The sequence below is a fragment of the Salmo salar genome, chromosome ssa28 (assembly GCF_905237065.1).
Source record: "Salmo salar chromosome ssa28, Ssal_v3.1, whole genome shotgun sequence".
Taxonomy (NCBI): Eukaryota; Metazoa; Chordata; class Actinopteri; order Salmoniformes; family Salmonidae; genus Salmo; species Salmo salar.
In genome coordinates this window covers 18,172,019-18,186,646 of record NC_059469.1, presented here as the reverse complement: position 1 = coordinate 18,186,646, position 14,628 = coordinate 18,172,019, and the positions used below count along the sequence as shown (strand labels likewise).

Below are 14,628 nucleotides of genomic sequence, written 5' to 3'. Positions count from 1 at the left end.
TAGCGAAGACATCAAAACTATGAAATAACACATATGGAATCATGTAGTAACCAAAAAAGTGTTAAACAAATCAAAATATATTTTATATTTGAGATTCTTCAAAGTAGCCACCCTTTGCCTTGATGACAGCTTTGCACACTCTTGGCATTCTCTCAACCAGCTTCATGAGGTAGTCACCTGAAATGCATTTAAATTAACAGGTGTGCCTTGTTAAAAGTCGATTTGTGGAATTTCTGTCTTTCTTAATGCGTTTGAGTCAATCAGTTGTGTTGTGACAAGGTAGGGGTGGAATACAGAAGATAGCCCTATTTGGTAAAATACCAAGTATTATGGCAAAAACAGCTCATATAAGCGAAGAGAAACGACAACCCATCATTACTTTAAGACATGAAGGTCAGTCAATCGGTCAGTCAAATTTAAAGAACTTTGTGCTATGATGAAACTGGTTGCCACAGGAAAGGAAGACCCAGAGTTACCTCTGCTTCAGAGGATAAGTTCATTAGAGTTAACCAGCCTCAGAAATTGCAGCCTAAATGCTACAGAGTTCAAGTAACAGACACATCTCAACATAAATTGTTCAGAGGAGACTGCGTGAATCAGGCCTTCATGGTCAAATTGCTGCATAGAAACCACTAAAGGACAACAATTATAAGAAGAGACTTGCTTGGTCCAAGAAACACGGGCAATGGACATTAGACCGTTGGAAATCTGATGAGTCCAAATTTGAGATTTTTGGTTCCAACCGCCGTGTCTTTGTGAGATGCAGAGTAGATGAACGGATGATCTCCGCATGAGTAGTTCCCACCGTGAAGCATGGAGGGGGAGGTGTGATGGTGTGGGGGTGCCTTGCTGGTGACACTGTCAGTGATTTATTTTTTAATTCAAGGCACACTTAACCAGCATGGCTACCATAGCATTTTGTAGCGATACGCCATCCCATCTGGTTTGCGCTTAGTGGGACTATCATTTGTCCTAGAAAACGCAAAATAGTACAAATAAACAAAAGCCCTTAAATGAGTAGGTGTGTCCAAACTTTTGACTGGTACTGTATATAAACAATAACCTAAAAGTAGGCTAATTTTGATTAGTGTCAATGAGGAGATTCTGAATCTTTCCCCCACAGAGGGATGCGTGAATGGCATTTCCATTGCATTTCCATCATCTTGGTTGAATACCGTTTATATTGTAACGAGTGCGATGAGATTCGGGAAGCAAGTTCAGGGAGTGAGTGTTTTAATGAATGAATGAATGAATACGAACAATGAACATAAACCACAAACAACGCACCGACTTGAAAACAGAGTCAATAACACCTGAGGAAAGAACCAAGGGGAGTGACAGATATAGGGAAGATAATCAAGGAGGTGATGGAGTCCAGGTGAGTGTCATGAGGCGCTGGTACGCGAGACGATGGTGACAGGTGTGCGGGATAATCAGCAGCCTGGTGACCTAGAGGCCGGAGAGGGAGTATACCTGACAGATATTTTTATCACATCTATAAGTCAGGGGGGAGCAGAAAAGTTGCCATGTAACTCCTGAAATGCAAAGAAGCAGTAAATAATCATAAGGATAGTTAATAATAGAAATACAATTTTACGGTGAAAAAAATATAGCAGCCTACCACTTCTGATGTGATATTGCACCCCAAAATGAGGAGATCCTACCAGAAATTCCAAAGTGACAGCAAATTTACGTTGCTATTTTCCATCCATCAACCATTTTCAGGTTGTTATAATGCAAACACTTATCCATATGACTCACAGATGTCCACTCTAAAGTAATGTTTCCCCTATCACATTCCTTCATGGCTATGCAGAAGGTTTTCAGCTCTGATGGTGTTTGAGTTCCTCCTATTCTGATTTGACTAAAAGGTATCCTGGGAGGGTGGTGGTGGAGAAGTCCAGTTGTGTGTTCTAATGTGAGTTATTATACACAGCTGTAGTGCGAGGGAGGCCCATACTCCCTCTCCTGCCAAGATTTACAACCACTGTCCAAATGCACCCGCCAGATGTGTCTGCCACTCCTAGGCCTAACCAACAGGAGCCAATGTCCAAAATCACACCATGGAGATATTATCTCTCTCACACACACACACCCCCACACACACACATGGTCCATTTCATCTGCACATGGATCTAGGCCTAGATCCAACAGAGCCATAGATGATTTAGCTGAGGGGCTTAACGCCCAGACAGACTGCACATATTACAGACACGTTTACTGTCCAGATGTTCAACATTCACATTTCATCGGGTCATAACCAGGCAGGAAGCCTGATTTTAAAAACCATAAAGTTGATATTCACATTTAGAGGCCTTGAAATGCGACCTTCAAGGCATTTAGCATTAATTTAATATTTTCATCAGCAAAGGATCTCCTCATTTTGGGGTGCAATATCACATCAGAAGTGGTAGGCTGCTGTATTTTCTTCACCATAAAATTGTATTTCTATTATTAACTATCCTTATGAGTATTTACTGCTTCTTTGCGTTTCATGGTGCAGCAGGTAGCCTAGTGGTTAGAGCATTGGACTAGTAACTGAAAGGTTGCAAGATCAAATCCCTAATCTGACAAGGTCAAAATCTGTTGTTCTGCCCCTGAACAAGGCAGTTAGCCCACTGTTCCTAGGCTGCCATTGAAAATAAGAATTTGTTCTTTACTTACTTGCCTAGTTAAATATATATTAGCATTTCAGGAGTTACATGGCAACCTTGCTGCTCCCCCCTGGCTTATAGATGTGATAAAATATGCTTGAGGCTCAAACAGGTGAGCATGTGTTGAACCTTTTGAAATGTATTGCTTGGCAAATTAATTCAGAATGTCTCCAACTGTTACAGCTACTGCAATGGCTGTGGATGGCTGCTGTTCAAATGGAATAGGCTATACTGTGACTATGTCCAAGGAGAATAGTAGATTTGGGGGTTAACTCTAAACTCCAACTGTCCTCTAAGTCACAGCAAATCCCATAATCAAAATGAATAATTATTTTGCTGTCAAGAGACACAATGCATGCAGTTGTGTGGGGACTCTCTCTGTACCCATTGATGTTGAAAGTATAACATCTGCAGTATGTCCATCAAGCACATTTTTTGATGGATTCAATCTATAAGGAATAGCCCTGAGCAGTATGCAGAAGGAAAAGGTTCTGTGTAACCGCATACTCGTATGCAGTGGCCTAGCCTACCTTGAAATATTAACCCCCCCCAAAATGCTTCTCACTGCTTCTCATAGCAACCCATAGCAACTACCTCTGTGGCAACCGAAATGTAGGACAACTCACCTCCCAACTGAAGCAACCAGCCTTTCGGATGGTCCAAGATGCCATTGGCTTGTTTGAGCCCACAGCAGGAGTGGCCTGCGAACTTGTCCATCAATAATGTATCTTGGATTACCTTTCTAAATTCTTCAGCTCATTCTTAGGTGAGGACCAGTCGAGGTGAGCCTGTGTGCCGTTAGCGCTGGATGTCGGGGAACCCTTTGTCTATTCACGTGTAAGTGTATTTTATTTCAATTCAGCCTACTGTTATTTACAAAAGATGCTCACATACCTGTGACTAAATGGCTATTTTTGCAGGCAATTGGCCACGTGATATTTCTTTCAATTTACGTTTTTTCCGGTGGACATTTAATTTTCTCATATTATTTGCAATTACTCTATATATCAATGATATGTTAATGATGCCAAAAATGTGCGACATTCATGCAAATGTGGAATATTTAAATATTCAAAAATATTTAAAAAATCTTAAAATGTATTATAGGTGCGTGCACAAGTCAACATCTGGCAGCAGAAAGTAGCCTAACTAGAATTTTCCAAATCGCATCCCAGAAACTGAAATGGGAGTAGCTGCAGCCCAATATGGCGACTGGAGTATGGGTGAGTGGGTGTGTGGAAGGGAGTGGGTAAGTGGAACTGAAAGTAGTGGACATGTGGAAGGGAGTGGGTGAGTGGAAAGGAAAGTAGTGGGCGTGTGGAAGGGATTGGGTGAGTGGAAAGGAAAGTAGTGGGCATGTGGAAGGGAGTGGGTGAGTGGAAAGAAAAGTAGTGGGCGTGTGGAAGGGAGTGGGTGAGTGGAAAGGAAAGTAGTGGGCGTGTGGAAGGGAGTGGGTGAGTGGAAAGGAAAGTAGTGGGCGTGTGGAAGGGAGTGGGTGAGTGGAAAGGAAAGTAATGGGCGTGTGTGTGGAAGGGAGTGGGTGAGTGGAAAGGAAAGTAATGGGCGTGTGTGTGGAAGGGAGTGGGTGAGTGGAAAGGAAAGTAGTGGGCGTGTGGAAGGGAGTGGGTGAGTGGAAAGGAAAGTAATGGGCGTGTGGAAGGGAGTGGGTGAGTGGAAAGGAAAGTAGTGGGCGTGTGGAAGGGAGTGGGTGAGTGGAAAGGAAACTGATGGGCGTGTGGAAGGGAGTGGGTGAGTGGAAAGGAAAGTAGTGGGCGTGTGGAAGGGAGTGGGTGAGTGGAAAGGAAAGTAGTGGGCGTGTGGGAGGGAGTGGGTGAGTGGAAAGGAAAGTAGTGGGCGTGTGGAAGGGAGTGGGTGAGTGGAAAGGAAAGTGATGGGCGTGTGGAAGGGAGTGGGTGAGTGGAAAGGAAAGTAGTGGGCGTGTGGAAGGGAGTGGGTGAGTGGAAAGGAAAGTAGTGGGCGTGTGGGAGTGGGTGAGTGGAAAGGAAAATAGTGGGCGTGTGGAAGGGAGTGGGTGAGTGGAAAGGAAAGTGATGGGCGTGTGGAAGGGAGTGGGTGAGTGGAAAGGAAAGTAGTGGGCATGTGGAAGGGAGTGGGTGAGTGGAAAGGAAAGTAGTGGGCGTGTGGGAGTGGGTGAGTGGAAAGGAAAGTAGTGGGCGTGTGGAAGGGAGTGGGTGAGCGGAAAGGAAAGTAGTGGGCATGTGGAAGGGAGTGGGTGAGTGGAAAGGAAAGTAGTGGGCGTGTGGAAGGGAGTGGGTGAGTGGAAAGCTCTCTGCTATATGTTAGAAGGTTTTGATTGAGCAGTGTTTTATTTCAAGATTGAGTGGTAAGAAATTGAGCTACGATTTGTGTTTTGAAGCCAGAGGATTTATTTATTTTATTTAACCTGGAAGGGCTCATTGAGATTTGAAATCTGTTTTTCAAGAGCGTCTTAACCAAGATAGGCAGCACCAAGTCATTACACAATTACAGGCAGACAACATGAAAAACTACAGGTAGTCTAGTAAAAAAATAGAATTCACAAGAGTATAAAAAATCATAAAACAGCAAATTAAAAACATTGACAGGTCAGGGAATCAGCCTCAAAATCCTTCATCAATGATTTAAAAACACCAATCGGGACAAGTTCTTCCAGTTTAAAAGTATTTTGTAAGGCGTTCCAAGCCGATGGCGCAGAGTACATAAAAGCCCTTTTACCAAATTCAGTTCGGACCTTTGGAACAGTTAGCAGGATTAAGTGCTGCGAACGAAGAGTATACCAACCACGTTTCTGAACAATAAAAATGTCTAAATAAAATGGTTTTAAACCCAAAAGGGCTTTGTAAATAAAAGTATACCAGTGACTGAGCCTACGATTGACTAGAGAAGGCTAGCAAACACTTGTATATAATGTTCAATGGTGCGTAAGGGTTTTGCTGTTTAAAATAAATCTGAGTCGTAATTTCACTGTTAGTTTTACACAAAGAATTGTACATTGTCGGTTATTAAACTGGCAATTGTTTATTTTTTATTAAAAGTACTGACGATTGGTGTACTGTTTCCTTATGTGTTGTACAGTATGTGTGTGCTTACTGTGACTGTCAGCCTGACTACTCCAGTAGGTAGCTACTTCCCATGCTGTTGCCGGTCAGTGGTGCTTGTTAAGCGGGAGCGAAGGGCACTGTGTCCCAGTGTTGTTACCATTCTTGCCCTCCCCATTGAGTAGTAGACTGTATGTATCTATCAAGATGACATCTAGATGATTATCAACCTTAGTTATTTATTGTGTTGGCTGCTATCCTATTTGAAATAAAATCATAGGAGGGAAAGAAATTGGCCACTTCAGCAACAGATAGCGACACAATGGTGATACCAAAGCTATTTATAAGTAACCCAAGATTGTTCATCTGTGTCGTTATCAATGGGAGCAAATTAAGCATAGTGGACAGAACAAGCAAGGAGGTGGTCAGAGCCAAGCATGAGCTAGCGAGATCCTATTGGCGGGTTATAGGATGTTTTTGCATATTTCCATTGGGGAACACCTTCTCTGTAAAGTGAGTGAAAACAATAACTCAGTTCACCCTTGCACTCCTTGTAAACAACGCAAAGGGTCACGTCTACAAAACTTAATGCACTCTTTTCGTAACAGATTGTAGTTTTGGCAACAGAAAACTGTATTGAGATCAGGCTTTTATTTGATGAGAAAATCAGCAGAATGTTGACCAGTTCCATATCGCTGCATACTCTCTCACTGATGGCCACTGGGCTTCCTCTCCTCACCGTATTGGTGGGGAGTGGAAATTCCAACCAGATGCTTCAGAATTATACATCCAGTGAAACATCTGGCCCGTTGTTCTATCTGTGGTGATAACCAGTAGGAAGCAGGGACGTCAATACAACACCGGTGATCTGGTCGCCGGCTTATCGGCTCCTTGTGTAGCCGAATCAGTCACGCAAAACGGTCTTGTGCCAACAAATCTGCCCAATTTCCTGATTCGCTTTCCATACACCCACTCCTTTCGACATACCCACTTGCCTATACTCCCATTGCCAAATTGGGCTGCTTCTACCCGTACTTGTGGAAACTGCCGAGCAAGTATAGCATCATCACTTCAGATTTTTGTATCTTACTGCCTTCAAAGATTGTCAATTAAATCAGTAGTCATGACATGTTCAGTGAAACATTTGTTGACTGTAAACGGCGGTAGAATGACTCAACTGTTTGACAGATAATCATCAATTTATTGACAAAATGGCTAAATCACGACTCTTTTTCAATCCTAGAAGACATTAGAATGTGTTGGGCTTGTGAAAATATAAGAGACAGATACCAATCTTTCTCAGTCTTATAAAGACTTATTGATAACATGTGATATGCAAATACACTAATACACAGATCCAATATTGCATGTTTTCAGGAGAAAAGAAGAGCCCTGAGAAGAAGAGCGACAGATGGAGCTAATGGGATCCACCCTGACGGCGGAGTACACCCGACCCAAAACCAACCAATTCTTCCCAGCCATCTCCAACATGGTGTCCTCCTACCGGAGCAACCAGCCTGTGCTGGCCATGAACCCCAGTGCCAACCAACCCTGGAGGACTAACGCCTATTACCGCACAGGCAGCGCTACCACCATCCCCTCCCTCTCCTCCATCCAGAGGGAGAACCTAGGCTTCGACCTGGTCCGGGCCAAGACCATGTTCTACCCGTCAAACCGGTCAGCCATGATCACCCGCTACACCCCAGATGACTGGTACAAGTCCAACCAGAGCAACTACCGTGAGTCGGAGTCATCCAGGAACAGTGCGGAGCGGCTGAGGAGGGATACCATCAGGTTGATGCAGGATAAAGAGCAGCTGACCAGGAGGACCCAGGAGACCACCAGTAAAAACATCGGGGAACGCCTCAACGACATCAGCTTCTGGAGGTCAGAGTTGAACCATGAGATAGACAACATGGTGAGCGAGATCATGGCCCTCACTGAGGTGAAGAGAAGGCTGGAGAGAGCCCTGCAGGAGACCGAGGGGCCTCTGCAGGTAATGGTGTGTGTGTGCGTGCGTGCGTGCATGCGCGCTTGCACGTGTGCATGCTAAGCTCTACGTAAGAGTGTCCTGTAACTCCAACAGTACACAATGCATTCACACAGAAATGCAAATTGTACAGTATAAAGCACAACAAACTCCATCTCCAGTGCACCTATTTAATCATCCATGCATGTCACTTACTCAACACAGGGTCTTACTGTGTCTGATGGTGGTGGATAAAGTGACAGTAGAGTTATTGGTTCTTCACACCACTTCAAGGCAGATGGGTTGAGCATTCACAATACTCTAAATTAGGTCACATGTGTCCTGTTAAGGTTGCTGGGCAACCAGACAACCTTCCACAGAACAGCACCAGTGGTGGTCATTTGTCCTAACCCAAAGTGCTTTGGGGTGTATAGTAGCGTCAACTTGATCTGGCTGGAGATCTGGTGACATGAAGGACCCACACAGGGTAGTGGAGATCAGGTAGCAACAGATAGTTTTCCGAGAGGACCTCTAATAAGTAATTGGAACCTATGAATAGAATGTATACTCACTGTATAGAGAGACATACAAATCAAATCATTTTTGTATATACAGTACCAGTCAAAAGTTTGGACACACCTACTCAAATCAAGTGGAGAAGATGCAGGTCTCCCTCTACAGTATTCACCCAAGGAATGCTCTTTGTTTCAAAATACTTTTTCCCGTCAAAACTAACACGTTCAGAAGTGAATACTAGAGCAATATTTCTAACATAGAATGTTGGGAATGGTCAGAGGCGATCTATAGAACACTAATGTAAATTGTATTTGTTATTTTGTGATGTCATTAAAAATGTTATAAAGGAAATACTGTAACTTGGAAAGTATACCCACTACATGTGCGAAGTTTCCATGCTATGCATTGTGCATGTAATTTGAAAAATGATTAAAGTGTTTTTGTTAACAGGGATGTGATCAAATAAAATCAAACTTTTTGTCACATGCGCCGAATACAACAAGTATAGACCTTTCCGTGAAATGCTTACTTACAAGCCCTTAACCAACAGTGCAGTTCAAGAAGAGTTTTAAGAAAATATTTACCAAATAAACTAAAGTAAAAAATAATAAAAAGTAACACAATAAAATAACAATAATGAGGCTATATACAGGGGGTACCGGTACCGAGTCAGTGTGCGGAGGTACAGATTAGATGAGGTAAATTGTACATGTAGGTAGGGGTGAAGTGACTATGCATAGATAATAAACAGCAAGTAGCTGTCAATGTAAATAGTCCAGTGGCCATTTGATTAATTGTTCAGCAGTCCTATAGATTCGGAGTAGAAGCTATTAAGGAGCCTATTGGTCCTAGACTTGGCACTCCGGTACCACTTGCCGTGATTTGAGAAACTATAAGAGATAATTGTTTTACATTACTTTGTACAAGTGACAAGTCACGCCCACGAGTGAGGTCAGAGAGCGTGTCAGCCTGACGGAACCGTCCCTTTTGAACAAACTGTGTAAATCACTGGTACGACTGATTAGCTGTCCTAAGTAAAGTATCTTCGAAAGCGAATTTAAGTAGGACCATCCTATTACTCTGCTCAAACCATCGTATTACGCTACTCTCATCACTGGGAACCATCGACCTGGCTGGCTAGCCTATCTTCATGTTCGAATGGAAGGAAAATAAACTCTGTTGTTCTGTTCAGGATTACACAACAAGTCACGGGATACCGGACAACTACAGAAGAGAACAACCCTTTTGGACAATCAGAGCCTTACAAGCATGCCAGGAAAAGGCCCAACCCCCTTTCCAAGGAGGCCTGGTTCAGAGAGAGATACACGGCGAACCCAGACATTTCACATATAAACATTCATGAATACTGGCTCAAAGAGGGCGGCGGTTTGTGCGTAAAGTATATGATTACTGTAAGTTAAAGTAACAAGCAGCCATGTTGTGTCATTCCACTAGGGACCTGTTTTTAACATGTTAACTGTGTATGTTTATCCTGTGTTACCATTTAATTAGCTAGTAAATAAATAATTAAACTTATATGTGTAATACTGAATCATAAGTAAGGCTCGGGTTTTTGCAGATGCAAGGAGGTTACAACTGTTCAGAAGGATGATATGATACAAGTTTATGATTTAGAAGTTGACTGTTTATAGATGTGATAGGTAAAGACCTTTTAGAGTTGAATTCGGGAGATGGTAACTCTTAAAAGAACCGCTCTCAAGGTGCCCCAGATCCTAATGAGTTAATTGTTGCATGATTAATTTAAAATCGGGTAACAATTAAACATAGTTAGTTGATAAGATAAATAACAGTCCTCAAATGAACGTTAAAGTCAAGTCACACATAAGTATTCAGACCCTTTGCTATGAGGCTCGGTATTGAGCTCAGGTGCATCCTGTTTTCATTGATCATCCTTGAGATGTTTCTACAACTTGGAGTCCACCTATGGTAAATTCAAATTATCGGATATGATTTGGTAGGTTTACAGCCTTATTCTAAAATTAATGGAATAGTTTTTTTCCTAATCAATCTACACACAATACCCCATAATGACGAAGCAAAACTGTTTTTTCGATTTTTTTGCTAATTTATTAAAGATGAAAATATCACATTTACATAAGTATTCAGACCCTTTACTCAGTACTTTGTTGAAGCACCTTTGGCAGCGATTACAGCCTCGAGTCTTTTTGGGTATGACACTACAAGCTTGGCACACCTGTACTTGGGGAGTTTCTCCCATTCTTCTTTGCAGATCCTCTCAAGCTCTGTCAGGTTGGATGGGGAGTGTCGCTGCACAGCTATTATCAGATCTCTCCAGAGATGTTTGATCGGGTTCAAGTCCAGGCTCTGGCTGGGCCACTCAAGAACATTCAGAGACTTGTCCCGAAGCCACTCTTGTGTTGTCTTGGCTGTGTGCTTAGGGTCATTGTTCTGTTGGAAGGTGAACCATTGTCCCTGTCTGAGGTCCTGAGCACTTTGGAGCAAGTTTTCATCAAGGATCTCTCTGTACTTTGCTCCATTTTTCTTTCCCTCAAGCCTGACTAGTCTCCCAGTCCCTGCCGCTAACAAACATCCCCACAGCATGATGCTGCAACCACAATTTTTCACCGTAGGAATGGTGCCAGGTTTCCTCCAGACATGACGCTTGGCATTCAAAGAATCTTGTTTCTCATGGTCTGAGAGTTTTTTAGATGCCTTTTGGCAAATTCCAAGCAGGCTGTCATGCCTTTTACTGAAGTGTGGCTTCCGTCTGGCCACTCTACCATTAAGGCCTGTTTGGTAGAGTGCTGCAGAGATGGTTGTCCTTCTGGAAAGTTCTCCCATCTCCAGAGAAGAACTCTGGAGCTCTGTCAGAGTGACCATCAAGTTCATGGTCACCTCCCTGACCAATGCCTTTCTCCCCCAATTGCTCAGTTTGGCCGGGCAGCCAGCTCTAGGAAGAGTCTTGGTGGTTCCAAACGTCTTCCATTTAAGAATGATGGAGGCCACTGTGTTCTTGGGGACCTTCAATGCTGCAGACATTCTTTTGTCTCGGAGCTCTAAGGACAATTCCTTCGACCTCATGGCTTGGTTTTTGCTCTGACATGCACTGTGAACTGTGGGACCTTATATAGACAGGCGTATGCCTTTCCAAATCATGTCCAATCAATTGAATTTACCACAGATGGACTCCAATCAAGTTGTAGAAACATCAAGGATGACCAATGGAAACAGGATGCATCTGAGCTCAATTTTGAGACTCATAACAAAGGGTCTGAATACTTATGTAAATAAGGTACTTCGGGTTTTTTATTTTTATAAATTCGCAAAAAAATCGAAACAGTTTTTCGCTTTTTCATTATGGGGTATTGTGTGTAGATTGATGAGGAAAAATATTTATTTAATCAATTTTAGAATAAGGCTATAACATAACAAAATGTGGAAAAAGTCCAGGGGGCCTGTAAGGGCTGTCGTCGGAAGAAGACCAAGGTGCAGCGGAGTTAGTGTTCATCATTGAATATTTAATCACAGAAAGAACACTATACAAACAAAACAAGAAAACTGACAGCCAAACAGTCCTGTCAGGTGCAAACACTAACAGAAACAATTACCCACAAAACCCAAAGGAAAAACATGCTCCTTATGTGTGACTCCCAATCAGCAACAACGAGCTTCAGCTGTGCCTGATTGGGAGCCACACACACGGCCCAAAACAAAGAAATACAAAAACATAGAAAAAGGAACATAGAACGCCCACCCAATGTAACACCCTGGCCTAACCAAAATAAAGAACAAAAACCCCTCCCCTCTCCGAATACTTTCCGAATGCACTGTAAATCAGGAATGCAGACAGGCTAGCTCATTATATCTATATGAGTGACTGTGTCCAACACAATACCCCCTGTTGTTATGTTGGACACATAATGACAAAAAAAAGGATGTTATTTTTCTCAATGACATGTAAAAAATAAAGGTTTAAGGAAATACATTACTACACATCAAAACTGCTAACTAAATCAAGCCTGATGGTCTTGTAAGTATAAAAGCAAAGCTTGCTTTCATGTAATAAAAAAAACTGAAAAGATAGTGGAATGGGATGATGTCTTCGTGTGTGAAGTGTGTGTGTGAAGAATCAAATACTTGCCTTGTATGCAGTTCAATCACATTATTGTGGGAGCACCTCCTGTAAGAGTATAAATTAGGCTGTTTGAGAAGGTTTAAATTCGAAGAAACCTGCCTACACATTGTTTGAAGTACAACAGACCAACATAGCTACTTTAGTAGGTCAGAGCTGTGTGCTGGAAAATCTGGGTAGAGAACAGGTGAAGTAGGCATTGTGGTGCGCATGTGAATTTACATTATTTTTCAGCTTCAGACCAATGCCTAATTTTCAGCTAAAACATTGTTTTTTGTTTTTAATATTAGATCATGTAGAGTAATTTGGTAATTAGATTGGAAGATGATCCTTCTACCAGACCAGACTCTGTCTGTGCTTTACACTACTGCACAAATATATTTCCTATATAGTGCCTACTTTGGGCCAGAGCCCATAGGGCTCTAATCAAAAGTAGTGCACGATGGGCTCTGGTCAAAAGTAGTTCACCATGTAGGGGAATAGGGTGCCATTCGGGACACTGAATTAATATTGTGTGACCATCAACAGGTGTCCCAAGAATGCCTGTATCACAGAGAGAAGCGAATGTCCATTGATCTGGTTCACGACAACGTGGAGAAAGATCTCATAAGGGTACAAACAAAGACATGTCAATACAATCATGGCATGACTTATGACTATTTATCCTAATGATCAGAAACGTATTAACTGAACTGATACCTGTTTTGCTCATTATGTAACCAGGAAGTGGAGACCATTAAGTCATGCCAGGAGAGGATGAGGAGACATCTAGACAAAGCCATCGATCAACTAGCGTGAGTCTACACTCCTAGAGTATGACACAAGCCTACAGTAAAATAGGCCTTCACTGTTTGATAACTACATATCAAATTCTCCAATGTAAAAAAAATATAAATTAACACAGAATGAAGGTGAATAAAAACTATTGGAATCTGAACTCTGGCTAGTTTCCAGTAGGAATCACCCAAAACTTTGTAGGACAGCACTATGTGACCTGCGGGTAGGGTTGCAAAAAAAACTGGCAGCTTCATTAAATAGTACCTGCAAAACACCAGTCTCAACATCTACGGTGAAGAGGCAACTCTGGGATGCTGGCCTTCTAGGAAGAGTTCCTCTCTTCAGTGTCTGTGTTCTTTTGCCCATCTAAAATCTTTTCTTTTATGGGCCAGTCTGAGATATGGCTTTTTCTTTGCAACTCTGCCTAGAAGGCCAGCATCCCGGAGTCGCCTCTTCACTATTGACATTGAGATTGGTGTTTTGCGGGTACTATTAATGAAGCTGCCAGTTGAGGACTTGTGAGGCGTCTGTTTCTCAAACTAGACACTCTAATGTACGTGTCTTCTTGCTCAGTTGTGCACCGGGGCCTCCCACTCCTCCTTCTATTCTGGTTAGAGACAGTTTGCACTGTTCTGTGAAGGGAGTAGTATGCAGCGTTGTACGAGATCTTCAGTTTCTTGGTAATTTCTTGCATGGAATAGCTTTCATTTCTCAGAACAAGAATAGACTGACACGTTTCAGAAGAAAGGTCTTTGTTTCTGGTCATTTTGAGCCTGTAATCGAACCCACAAACGCTGATGCTTCAGATACTCAACTAGTCTAAGGAAGGCCAGTTTTATTGCTTCTTTAATCAGCACAACAGTTTTCAGTTGTGCTAACATAATTGCAAAAGGGTTTTCTAATGATCAATTAGCCTTTTAAAGTGATAAACATGGATTAGCTAACACAACATGCCATTGGAACACAGGAGTGATGGTTGCTGATAATGGGCCTCTGTACGCCTATGTAGATATTCCATAAAAAACCTGCCGTTTCCAGCTACAATAGTCGTTTACAACATTAACTATGTCTACACTGTATTTCTGATCAATTTGATGTTATTTTAATGGACATATTTTTTTTTTTAACTCTTGTCCTTCCTCTACCCTCAACCTCTCCCATATATTATTTTTCTATTTGCCATATCTTTCAAACTGTGCTCTTTCAAAAAAGTTCTTAACCTATATACGTTTTACGGGCACAGTATGTTTTACATAAGTTATCTTGTTGTTATTAGTCCCAACCTTCAGCTCCATTCAACCCCTCCCATCTATCTCTTAACACCATCCTAATTGGATTTCTATTTGCCATATATTTTTCAACTGAGCTGGGATGTTTAACAAAAGTTCTGAACCTTTCTATTCTCATTGTTTCTACAGATTGTAAATTGAAAATAAAATGTTTTGCTAAAAGTATTATTATATTATTGATTAATTGACTATAACTTTTCAGATTGCCCAGTAGTGCTATCTGCAAGGTTAGCTCCAGGTAAATATTGCAATTCTTCAGCCATTCCTGGAC

General features: G+C 42.0%; 1 protein-coding gene across 1 annotated transcript in view; it reads left to right on the top strand.

Annotated features, from left to right (window-relative positions):
• Window positions 1–3,403: 3,403 nt before the first annotated feature.
• tekt3 (tektin 3) overlaps window positions 3,404–14,628 on the top strand; it is a 31,593-nt gene continuing 20,368 nt past the window's right edge. Inside the window, exons 1-4 of the mRNA XM_014179834.2 lie at window positions 3,404–3,491; window positions 7,070–7,688; window positions 12,820–12,903; window positions 13,015–13,085. Coding sequence (XP_014035309.1) covers window positions 7,104–7,688; window positions 12,820–12,903; window positions 13,015–13,085 — 740 coding nt within the window. The 5' untranslated portion in view covers window positions 3,404–3,491; window positions 7,070–7,103. The remainder of the gene's footprint in view (window positions 3,492–7,069; window positions 7,689–12,819; window positions 12,904–13,014; window positions 13,086–14,628) is intronic.